General features: G+C 42.1%; 1 protein-coding gene across 4 annotated transcripts in view; it reads right to left on the bottom strand.

The window, feature by feature from the left end:
* FOCAD (focadhesin) overlaps positions 1 to 13,041 on the bottom strand; it is a 301,056-nt gene that overhangs the window by 212,442 nt on the left and 75,573 nt on the right. For all 4 annotated transcript variants that reach the window (XM_084773534.1, XM_084773535.1, XM_084773537.1 and 1 more), the window contains 2 exons: positions 8,466 to 8,567; positions 2,398 to 2,602 (listed from right to left, as the gene is read on the bottom strand). In XM_084773534.1, coding sequence (XP_084629660.1) covers positions 2,398 to 2,602; positions 8,466 to 8,567 — 307 coding nt within the window. The remainder of the gene's footprint in view (positions 1 to 2,397; positions 2,603 to 8,465; positions 8,568 to 13,041) is intronic.

The raw sequence follows: 13,041 nt of genomic DNA, 5'->3' as shown, positions 1-13,041 counted from the left end.
GCTTTGAGAAAGCATTTCTCATTAGTACATACAGAGCATCTATCAGTGCACTAGAACAAAGAACAGTGCAAACTCTGGAAGCCATTTCATGGGGAGAAAGTGGGTTTTGTTGTTGTTGATGCTGCTGCTGTTGTTGTTTTGTTTGACTGCCTGTTTGGCTTTTTTTCTTTTCCCTGTTCTTTTGTTCTAAAAAGTATACAGTCCTAAAATTATAAATATATGAGGTGTACATGATACTCACAACAACTAAGGCTTGTTCTCTGCTCTTAATATGAGTAGAAGAAAGGCATCTGTAAATATTCATTAATGCCATACAAAGAATGATATCTAATGATGAGTCACAGGGATTCTGTGACCAATAAGAAGCCTCGTCTATGCATGTACAGTCATGTCTCAGCCAGTCTCAGAGCTATTCCCATGTAGTGGGCTTAGCACTGTAAATGGCCTGCTTGTTCTGCAGTTTGAATTCTTTACATGCCGAATGTAGCCCCCTCCCGTATCACCTCCCTACCCCACCCTCCTCCCTCATCCCCTCTCCCTTCCTCCCCTAGCCTTCTGATAGGGGAGCCCTCTTCCCTTAACACCTGTACTACCTGTGCCCTCTTCCTCTGTGGCCTGAACAAAACGACCACCCACAGACGGGGAGATCTTCACCAACCCTGCATCTGACAAAAGGCTAATATCCAAAATATACAAAGAACTCAAGAAATTACGCACCACCAAGCCAGCTATCACAATTAAAAAATGGGGTAGAGAGCTAAACCGAGAATTCTCAACAAAGGAATACTGAATGGCTGAGGAGCATTAAAGAATTAAAGAACATCCCTAGTCATCAGAGAAATACAAATCTAAATGACTCTGAGATCTTACACCTATGGGAATGGCTAAGATCAAAAATTCAAGTGACAGCACATGCTGGCCTGTTTATTTTTAATGATGACCAACAGACAGAAAGGAGGGACAGATGAGAAGAGAGAGAGAAAAACCCAAACAAGACCAGACACATAGAAGGGTTTAAAGCATATGTCTTATTATAGAAAGAAGGGAGACTACCGGGAAATTGTTTAAGGAAAGTCAATCGGAGTGCCTGAAAACAGCGTACTTCTCAGCAGTACGCTCATTAGCTTGGGTGTCATTGTTGAAGGAATCTAAGAAATACCTTCCACACATGGGGAACTAGAATACGCAGCCTCCGTAATTCCTCTCATTCTTTCTCTTAATAAAACAGATGTCACGTGATTAAATGTGATGGTTTCCCTTTTTCCTCACCCATCTCGGTTACAGTAAGAAGACAGGGTCTCCCCAAAACACTCCATAGTGTGCTTCTACAAGCATCTCAGCTTTTCATGAAGTAAGCAAACATTTACCAAACCGCAGAGAACATGGTGACAAAGGCATGGTCGGAAAGCTGCCCCAGTTGAAGACCTTCTGCCTATATATGCTTTATTACCCACGTACAACAAAAGCTTTAGAAAAGCCACTGGAGAATTCATTTTAATTAACTTTTCTCTGCCTTGATTACAGGAAAGCACATTTATGAGCCACAGAGGAAAGATTCGCTCTAGTCACTCCGTGCTAACACAGACTTAAAACAGGTCATCTGTGACCCAAAGTGATCACTTTGAATTATATCCTCAGATTCCTTCCATCAGCCGAGCAGCATGGCGCTCAGATCCCCACAAACGGCCTGACCTTGATCATGGCATGGGAGAGCTGATGAATAAACACCACACTGGAGTCACAGCACACTGGCAACTGCATGGTTTTTAATATGTAGTCATAGAGATAGTAACTAAAAATGTCTCTCTCCCTCCAATCCCTTAGCACTTTACTCATAACTATGTATCCCACAATCTGTCTCTCTACAAGGAATTATGAGAAGTGACACACTAGCCATTGCTTATACTGGAGGTTACCAAGGCCCAAGAGCAAGGGCAGCCAATGGATCCTAATGGGACGCCTGGAGCCTCAAATGTGGCACTCAGCAGGCCACGTTCTGCATCCTCGGGGTAGACCAACTCAGACATGCTTTTTGTTCAGTTTCACAGAGGTGTTTTATTTTATTCTGTTCTGCTTTTCTTCTATTTCTTAGGATCCAGCACAAAGACACCCAAGATTCTCTTCCTTAAGGATTCTTAAAGGAGTTTCATTGCTACTGATCCCAAAGTGGACAGTATTAATTTATACTTCAGTGAGTTGAGGTAACACAGCATGCATTATTAAATCTGGACTGAATCCCTTTACATTCTTTAAGATAGTGCCAGCACTTCTTGTTGGTCTCCCAAGTGTGTCCGACCACCGAGGATCACGAACTGCCTTTCGTGAACTAACAGCTGTCAGCACGCACTGGCGCTGGTACTCACACTGAGGAAGCCGGTGAACCTGGAAGAGCCTCACCTGAAGGCATGGAACCATGGTGCAGCACAGCCGGAGTATGTGCTGGTCCACTGCTGATGGCTGCGCTTCCTCACAAGGACCTCTGGGCTGAAGTAAAACTTTGAGCAGGGACAGCCGGAGCTTAGCGTAGTCTTGTAACTGGGATGGTTCGCAATACAGATACCACAGAAATGGGGCCATGATTTGGACACATGAAGCTTCAGACCTGCAAGTCATGGAATGCGTCAGTCAGTCACTGAGTTAAATATGCTAATGTCATTGGAAGAAACAGTTCTCACCTCAAGGGAATAAAAGACAAGGTTGACTCTGGAGCAAAATCTGACTGCCTGTGACCTAGAAACATATATTTAGATCGCCCAAGTAAAAAGCTCCAAGCTCCAACAAGGAAACATTTTCACAGAGTTTGTATAGTACTAAAACCAAGAAAGTTTAAAACCAAGTCATTTTTAAAATATACTTGTAGAAACATTAGAGAGGCGATTATAGGAAGCTGGGGGGGATCTCTCCTTTAGGCCTCAGATGCTGTGCTGATGTTCTTAGCTTTGGAGATGGTGGAAGCTAGCGGTCTGCTAAGTTAATAAATTCCAACAGGCTTTCATCTGTGACAGGAGGTTAAGACCAAAACAGAGGTGGACAAGAAATGGATATGCACGGAGCTAGCATAAGGCCAAACCAACTGTGACTGGAGCTAACATAAGGCCAAACCAACTGTGACTAGAGCTAACGTAAGGCCAAACCAACTGTGACTGGACTCTGGACCTACACTATCCCGACCACGCCACCACACTGTAGTTCTGAACAGTAAATCCATCCTTGCAGACACGGCTTCTTCCCAGGACTTCTCCTTCACACTGCCGAGCAGTAAGTGGCATGTATCAGCCTATAGCTTGGGGCACGTCACAAACTGCCAGAGCATCAAGCCGCTTTTGAACATGTTCTGACCTAATGGGATCCTGGCTAAAGAGCCCTCAGCCATGGAGGGAATGACTCAAGACCAGGAGGCACAAAGCCAGTTCCCAGGCCTGAAGGCCACATCTTGCACTTTAAATCAGTTGTAACACTCCAAAACCAGTCTATGATAAATATCAGAATCGTCTGAAAATGTTTATCAGAATTACTGCTGTGAGTATCTATTCTCCAGGGGTAGATACTCCTGTAGGATACACTTGTAGGAAAACTTTGTAGATTATATATAATTCCATATAATCATCCTATTATTATTCACACTTATACTATTCCATGGTTTTCTTTTCCATAATTTTATTTACCCTGTCAACAACTTGAAAATATTTAACAGAAAGTTCCATAAATAAGCAACCGATAATTTTTAAGTTGTATACATGCTGAGTAGCATGAGAAAGTCCCAAACCATCCCGCTCTCTCTCCAGGACATGGGACAAACATGCTAGCCATGATCCTCTCAGCCAGCAGTTCTCAACCCGGGGCTCTCAGCGGCTTTGAGGGTCGTGTAAGCCTTCACAGGGATCACATATCAGATTCATACATTACAACTTGTAACAATAGCAAAATTATAGTTTATGAAGTAGTAACGAAAATAATTTTATGGTTGGGGGTCCCACAACATGAGAAACTATATTAAAGAGTCACAGCATTAGGAAGGTTGAGAGCCACTGCTCTACGTCATCATGAGTCTCTTGGCAGCCACCTTGGTGTCAGGTCAACTGTCACAGTATCACAATATCTGTGCCCAAGTAACCCTTATTTACTCACTAATGACAACACTGAATGCCTATGGCAGTTTGGAGATGCCAAAGAGAAGCCATAAAGAGCTTCCTCTCATGACCAAGGGACAGCCCTCAGCTTAATTTAATAAAAAAAAAAAATGCTCAGGGTTACTAAGATCTGTGATAAATGACTGTTGTTAATATTTCTCGTTCTTAGTAAACAGCATCTGTATATTTCACATACTTTTTTTTGTTTTTGTTTTTTTGGGGTTTTTTTGAGACAGGGTTTCTCTGTGTAGCCTTGGCTGTCCTGGACTTGCTTTGCAGACCTGGCTGGCCTCGAACTCACAGCGATTCACCTGCCTCTGCCTCCCGAGTGCTGGGACTACAGGTGTGTGCCACCACTGCCCAGCCACATACCTCAATTTTATCCATAATTTTAGGCATCTACTGGATGGCTTGATTTTATTGGCCATCTCCCACCCCGTGATAAGTTGGCCTATGTTGTTATCTTGTTAACCTGTAGAATATACAAGTTAATTCCATTTTATGATTTAAACTTAGTTTTATCCTTACCAGAGACACAGATGATAGACAAAGAAAAAGAGAGATAAATAGGTGTGTGCATGTGCATGCGTGAGTGTGCGTGTACGTGTATGTGCATGCATGTGTGTGCTTAAGTGTGTGTGTGTGTGTGTGTGTGTGTGTGTGTGTGTGTGTGTGTGTAGCTCTGCTAAACAGCTACAGAAATTGAGAGATGAAGTAGTTACCCACAACCTCTTCTAAAAAATATCCAACTCAAAGGAGTGTGGTTATGTATCCACGTATCTTTAATATCTATTTAAATTCATTATATTTCAATAACTCCTAATCTCGAGACACCATCTTATCAGAATGACCTCCAAATGTAAAACAGACCTGACTATATCATTAACAACTTAAACCAGTCTGTCCTGTGACAAAATAGTGGCCTAATTCATAATACCTCCATGGCACAGCCTCTGCCTATCTTGCCAGCCTCACTCTCCACTGAATTATTATCCTTATTTCAAGTCTTCAATCACCCCACTGGGCTCCTGGCACCCAACGTGCTCTGGGCATCATGGGTAACTTAGCTTCTAATGTTGTGGAAGAAGATAATAGTTTTCAAGATATAGCAATGCTCTTTTGGGTGTCGGTAAAAATCACAGCTACTGTTACAAAGTCCTTTCCTACCTTTTACCCATATGGAATCTTTTGGTTTTTTTCTCAGTGTTTTTACTGTATAACATATTTTAAAAGATTGGAAGAAAGACTGATAAGATGCAAAACCGGAAGGGCTTCGGCTGAGGTTCCAGGTTCTGGCTGCTCCAGGTTCCAGCAGAAGAAATCCTGCTGATTACGCCAGGAGAATCGCTCCTCAGAACTGATATCCTTACGGTTTCATTATTGTAGTCTTTAATCTCCTTTTCCAATTGTTTAGGTTGGTCGGGTTATAAATGAGGTACTCTCAGTAAGTTTGTAACGAAATATAATTGTTAAGAAAGCTGAGCCTACAGGTCCCCACTTGGTGTCCTTCTACTTCTATCACCCTCCACTTCTCCACTTGGCAATGACTTCCTGGGGTCATTGCCCTCTCTGACAGGCAGCCTGTGGCCAGATCACCATTATGTGCTTCCATAGCACAATCATTTATTATCATGACATGTGAAGTATCTATAGCTCCTGCCAAACTATAATCCAAATAAGGACACAGACTGTAGATTTCTGTTTACTGCTGTATCACCAAGACTGTATACACCAGGTACACCTTTAAAGAGATATACAATCAATTAACATGGTTACATAAAATTACAGCTATTCAAAATTAGCATGCATCAACAAAAATATAACCTTATTCCTTTTCATTTTATTCAGTGGTTTCATTTTTATTTATAAGAAATGATTAACTATGATACAAAGCTAAACTAAGAATTCTTTTGTTTTAAACATAAGTGAAATTATATTGTTATGCCTTCATAATGACAACATACTATTTAAAAATCTCCCTGGTTTATTCTCTTCTGATTTCATACTCCGCATTTCCACAGCCCTGTGATGATTCATTGCTGTCTTGGTGGGATGTACCACGGCCGGCTTACAGATAAAAAGGAAGAGAATAAAACAAACATCCCAAATTGCAAAGTGATAAAAAAAAGTATTAATAATAATAATAATAAATAAATAAATAAAACATTTATGGGCTGGAGAGATGGCTTAGCAGTTAAGAGCGCTGACTTCTCCAGAGGTCTTCAGTTCAATTCCCAGCAACCACATGGTGGCTCACACCCATCTATAATGTAATTTGCTGCCCTCTTCTGGCCTGCAGGGGTACAAGTAGGCAGAGCACTGTATACATAACAAATAGATAAACCTTTTTTAAAATTTTTCAGTGTGAAACAATGTGCTTACCTCTGTGGATATGTCTGCTATGCCTGTGTTCCCCACTGAGGAAGACACAGTAGAAAATCCTGAAGATGGGCAGTGCGACAGCGTAAGGCTCTGGGCCTGCCTCTGCCATCAGCATTTCCCTTAGCCTGCAGTAAGCCGTGTGATGTATTCTCCCTGGCTCCTTGTTCTCAAACTCAAGTGCTAGGTTAAAAGCTTGAGGGTACCAGTCCTAAAATCCACAATGGTGTTCATTTATACAATTCTTGGTTCTTTAAAAGTAAAATTGGGGCTGGTGGTGCTCTCCTTTAATCCCAGCACTCAGGAGGCAGAGGAAGGTGGATCACTTGAGTTCAAGGCAAGCCTGGTCTACAAAGCAAGTCTAGGACAGCCAAAGCTACACAGAGAGATCCTGTCTCGAAAAACCAAAAACCAAAAACTAAACAAACAAACAAACAAACAACCCAAAAAACTAAAAGTAAAGCCAGGCGTGGTGACGTATGCCTGTAATCCCAGCACTCAGGGAGGTAGATGCAGGTGGAACTCTGTGAGTTCAAAGCCAGCCTGTCCAGCGAGTCCAGGACAACCAAGGACATACAGAGAAACCCTGTCTTAAAAAACAAAAAACAAAAAACAAAAGCAAAACAAAAAACAAAAACAAAAACAAAACAAAAAACCACCAAAAACCAAAAAAACAACAAGAAGAAAAAAGGGAAAGAGAAATCACAACACTGGCTTTCAATAAATGAAAGCAGAGCTTGCTATAAATACTGCCCCAAAGATCTAGCATGAAGATATATTGACATTTCCATATATCTGACTTTAAGTATCTAGTTTAATCAATAATTCTTAACATGGAAAGAACTAGAATGTCTTTACATTTGCTTCCTTCACAGGAAGCACTGCTCCTGTTCATTTACCAACCTTCTGTGTCATAGTCTAAACAACTAACAGTTACTGCTCCTAAACTTAGATCTGATGCTCTCCTGACACTGTGCAGCCAGAATGTTCAATTCCATCCTGCCAAACACAACCTCACAGTATGAATTTACAACTGAAATTACCCTTTGCTGGGCCAGGCATGGGAGCACATACATTTTCTCCCAGCACCCAGGAATCAGAGAAAAGGAGATGTGAGTTCAAAGCCAGCCTGATCTACACAGTGAAGTCCAGGCTAGCCAAGGCTACTTGATATCATACTATCCCAAAGCGAGTGGGGAGGTTACAAAGAAATATAAAACAATTTCACATGGCTCAAAGAAATTTCATCAAGCAAATATACTTATAAATTTATTTGGGCTTTGTTTCTGACTGAGTTGAAAAGAGGTTTATCTAGTAACTGTTAATATCATTCCAATGGAAAAACATTTAAGGTGAAGACAATGACTTTGAACCGCCTTGCAGCTGATTACAAGGCACTGCATACAGCCTCGTTATTTCTGCGGTAAGGTCATCTTCAACCTATTCATGGGCTTTGCTGTCCAAACTTTGAGAGTTTTAAGGCGCCTACAAATGGCCTGAGAATTATGAAAACAATGGAACAGGATCTCTATCTCTCCAGAAGGCTTTAAAGCGAGTAGTGGAGATGGAACTACGAGCAAGTTTAAATAATATTGCAAGCCAAACTGCAAGTTGTTGTGGGAACACAAGAGACAGAACCCACCACGTGCAATAATCAAAGATGAGAAACAAACGACAGAGGGGGATTTAAAACAGAGTGCTTAGTCCGCGAGTGGGCTACCATTCAGTAGAGGTGGGATCAATAACAGCTCCTCTCCATGGATAGCTCAACAACCAGCCTGGCAGCTCATGCGCTCTTGCTGCGAGAAAGAAAAGAGAGCGTACGGCAGCTCTAGAATACCTCCTCTCCTTCAGAGCTTCATAGTCACAGCAGCTAAAAGGAGGACAGCACACAGCTCCGGCTCTAAAGTTAGCACGCGCCATTCTGTGGCCTCCGTTTATTTTGTTTTACGTTACCTTTCAGGGCATTGCTGGAAAAAAGCTGTCAGCTGCTGCAGGAGTAGCGGCCAGCAATCAGGCCTGTGCTCAAGCACGGTGATCAAAGGCTGAGGACGGCTCCTGAGAAACACAGGAAATCACACTGTTAGCTGTCATTTCAGGAGCACACGGGCCCTCTTATCTAACGACGGCAGAGCAAAGCCAACGCCAGCTAGGGACATTTTCCAGGATCTATAATGTCACAAAACTATCACTTCCTGCACTAGAGAGGTGGTTCTTAAGAAGTGACCTCCCCCCCCCCCGCCCCCCATTTTATATCATTTGTCTCCTGAAAAGAAAGTGGATGCAGAGTCTCAGAGGTCTAGATCAGAAAATGGGTCCTGCAATTTAACAGGTCAGACTTCGGCCACTAGCTCTCTCCAGTCTTCCCCTCGGTGTCCGCTTCCTCCTCCTCCTGTCCCTTCCCAGGCATGCCAGTTGCCCTTCCCTCTCACACTAGGCTAACTTGTAAGCAACACGTGCCTTCTGCTCTCTTTTTTTTTCTAACTTGTGTAATTTTATTTTATGTATGTCTGTGCACCATGTGCATCCAGTGTCTGGAGGCCAGAGAAGGGCTGGATCCCCTGGATCTGGAGCTACAGATGGTCGTTAGTCTCAACATGAGTGCTAGGAGTTGAGTCACTGGGCTCTTGCTGAGTCAGGGCTCTTACTGCAGAGGCATCTCGTCACTTTTTCGACCTTCTCGGTTCTTGGTCTTGTGTCCTCCAGTACAGTCAGGATGAAGAAAAAGATAATATTCCTCCCATCTCAAATAGCAAAGCTTCCAAACTGAAAATGCTTAAAACTACTGTTGTGCAGTAATTCATATACTTGGCCTATCTCCATTGAGGTAACTTAAAAGGCTTTATTAGACACAGGATCTGAATCCTGGAGGATTTCCAGAGAATGGGGCTTTATAAAGAATGAAAAGGCACAACACAAGTCATTTTTTTCAAAGTTCAAAAGCCTAATAACAATTGTAAATGCACCGTGTTTCTGTTTTTAACTTTACATTTATTTATGCATTCTGGGGGAGGAAAGGCACCATGAAGTGACTGTGGAAATCAAAGGTCAGCTCTCGGGAGGCAGGTCCCCTTCCACCACGTGGGTTCTGGGGAATGAACTCAAGTCATCAGGCTTGGCAGCAGGTAGACATAGATAAATATTCCTTAAACCTATCTGCATAATGCTACGGATCAAGGCCAGGGCCTCACATGTGAGGCAAGTGAGCCACATCTGTAGTCTGCACATGACTTCTAAAAAACAACCCTCCTGATTCTTTTTAAATTTTTACTTTATTGTTTGTTTGTTTCTTGAGGAAGGGCACATGTACCATGAGGCACGAGCTCTTGCCTTGCTCTCACATCTGATGCACAGTGCACTGCAGACTAGGAGGTTCCAGGCACTTCTGTCTCCACTTCCCGTCTCCACACGATAGTGGGGAACTGATGCACTCGACCATGTCTGAATTTTTATGTGGGTTCCAGGAATGAACACAGGCCATCAGGCTTGCAAAAGCTTGTACCCACCAAGCCATCGTCTCACCTCTAAGGGTGTAACCCAGCCTAAATTCAGAGTCACAGTCCTCCTGCCACTTGGCATATTCTACCAGCATCTACCACTACAACTGGCTCTTCCTGGTTCTAAAAGCATGATGGTTTTTCCAGCGCATCACCACCATCAACTAGAAACTGAGAAACACAAATCCCCACAACCCACCCAGACCTAATAAAGTCCTGCTATAAAGCATTAACTCCCAGCACAGCTGCAGGTCAGAGTGGAGCCCTTGCCAAAGCCTAGTGTTGGTTCCCTAGGGGTTTCTGGGAGTAGTGTTCATGTATAAGCAACTTTAAAACTCTAGGTGACCCTAATATGTCCCACACTTTGACAGCTACTACAAGGTAAGAACCTCTGAAGAAGGAAGTTAAGGGCAGGACTTTTTCTGATTTATTCTGTCTCTTACAAAAACAATACTTCAGTAGATCTATCACACTTATTGTTTTAAACCTCATTTTTTTTTTTAAGATCTACTTAGACGATATTCTGCCTGGATGCCAGAAGAGAGCACCAGATCTCATTATAGATGGTTGTGAGCCGCCATGTGGTTGCTGGGAATTGAACTCAGGACCTTTGGAAGAACAGACAATGCTCTTAACCTCTGAGCCATCTCTGACAGCCCTCCGCAATTTCTGGCTACTATGCCTTTCCTCTCTTTATTTTTGCTTCGTGCTCATCCACTCAGCCGTGTACTTACCTCACAGGCCAGCAGCCCACTCATTAAAACATAGGCTATTTCTCACGGTCAGGTCACCACCATTGCTATGGGATGGTTCACACAACTTTTTACACCAAGCCTCAAAACTCACAGCAAAATCATATATATGAATCTCCCAAACTCTTTAGCAGATAAACCTATCCAGAATCACTTTCCATCCTGGTTGACACAGATATGAATTTCAAATACTCCCAAGTCCTACTAAATGCCACTCAGCTCATCACAGGAGAGCAAGGGCTTAGACGCTAACGAAAGTTGCTGTTTCTGTGTGCTCTTCTGATAAGCACTCTGGTGTGAGAAGCTTTGTACAGGACCATTCACTAATCCTACAGCTAAGTATGGCATTCCTGGCTGCTTAATAACAAAGTCTGAGAAATTAACAACGAGGTTTTTGTGTAATCACAAAGCCCTGAAATGTCTTCCAATTCTTCTCTTAGAAATCAGCTCCTGGAGAGATGGCTTAGTGGTTAAGAGTACCGGCTGCTCTTTTAGAGAATCTGGGTTCAATTCTCAGCCCCCCATGGCAGTCACAACTGTCTATAACTCCAGTCCCAGGGGATCTGTCTCCTAAACATGGACAAACATGCAGGCAAAATACCAGTGCACATAAAATAAACATTTTTCATTTAAATTTTTTTTGTTTTTACTTATTTATTTACATATACATTTATATTATTACATATATGCAATAAACTACATACAACAAGAAGAACCACGAAACAATCAGGAAGGATATAAATGCTACATTCATAGTGTTTTGGCTATTTGTATTTGGCAGCCTTGGAGGAAACATCTTTCCTATCTTGGTGCATCTAAAGTTCTGATTGTAAATCAATATCTATCACATCTCATCATTCAAAGTTAAGATTTTTCTTCACAAACACTTTTTAAGAGAAAAAGAAATCAGCTCCATTCTCCACCTACCCTTACCCCTCCTGCTGTCCCCCACAAAAACTGCTGTATCTCCTTGGTTCCCTCGCCTTAGTGCTCTTCCTGCCCCTCCTACCTCCACAAGAGAACAACTGCAGATCAGCCTCCCCCTCAGAAGACACTCAGATGAAAAGAGAGCCATTTGTAACTAACAGGAGTGACACCACGTGCAGACAGCTCTGCCCCCTCTTTTCTCTGTTGCAGGAGACTGAGGGCCCATTTCGCCAGCTACTGGAGCCAGCCAGTTCCCGTCAGCATCTCAGACTTAACCTCTGAAGACTAGACTAGGTGGAGTACCCTAGAATAAAGGTCCAGATTAATTACTGACTTCGAGCTCTGGACAATTAACTCGTCCAGACAATTTATAGCACTCTAAGGGACAATACTGTAAAGAATAATGTACAACATTGATTACAAGAGGCTGATAATCTTGAAAGAAGTGACATAAAAAAATGAAAACACTGACTCCTGCTGTTGATCAGTATTTGATTACTAATATTACATACACTGCTCCAAATGAGCACAAATAAGCTAAAGTCAATTATAACTGCCAAAATGCTGTTTTTATATTTTTAAGCATAATGACCCAAAGAGCTAAATTCTCCATCATGAATCATCAAATTGACATGTGAATACACATAAAAATAATACATAGCGGCTTACACTCAAATAATAGAGTGGTTAGATTTCTTAATTAAACAGGCTGCACTGCCATCCAGCACGAGAGCAACTTACTCTTGGCACCACGGGCATGCTGGACAGACAGTCTTGGGCAGGGATGGGAGGCTCTCCTATCCACCGCAGCTTGCTCAGCAGCAACCTAGCCTCCCACCACCACAAGTTTCTATGTTCCCTCCAAATACTGACAATCAAAAATGTCTTCTGACTCTGCCTAATGCCCCATTGGGGCAAAAGTGTCTGATTCAGAACCACTGACTGAAGCCCATGGCAAGTGAAAACGGGAAACACAAAGCTAAACATGGCATGGCACGAGGCCCTGCCTTATACATAGCTAAAAGTCGTCAATCATGACCAGAGTTTACATTTCCTATGGAAATACACTTAGCAAACATTAGCATTGGAAACACAAGAGAAATTAAAAGGCTTAAAATGGAAAAAAATGTAAAATTATTCCTTTACAAAATAAATCTTATTCTAAAATAAACATCATTAGAATATAGATGCTAATCTGAGTATGACAGAAAATGAAGTTATTATCCTATCAAAATATTATAATTAGAGCATGTAAAATGTCATAAGGCTGACTATAGTTCACTCTTAATGTATTCAAGATTTGATTATTAAATTTATGGATTATTCAAGATTTTCCTTTCTTCCTTTCACTTGCTG

Source organism: Acomys minous, assembly GCF_964271855.1.
Source record: "Acomys minous genome assembly, chromosome: 1".
Taxonomy (NCBI): domain Eukaryota; kingdom Metazoa; phylum Chordata; class Mammalia; order Rodentia; family Muridae; genus Acomys; species Acomys minous.
Note: the sequence above shows the minus strand (reverse complement) of the source record. Positions and strands in the feature narration are given on the sequence as shown.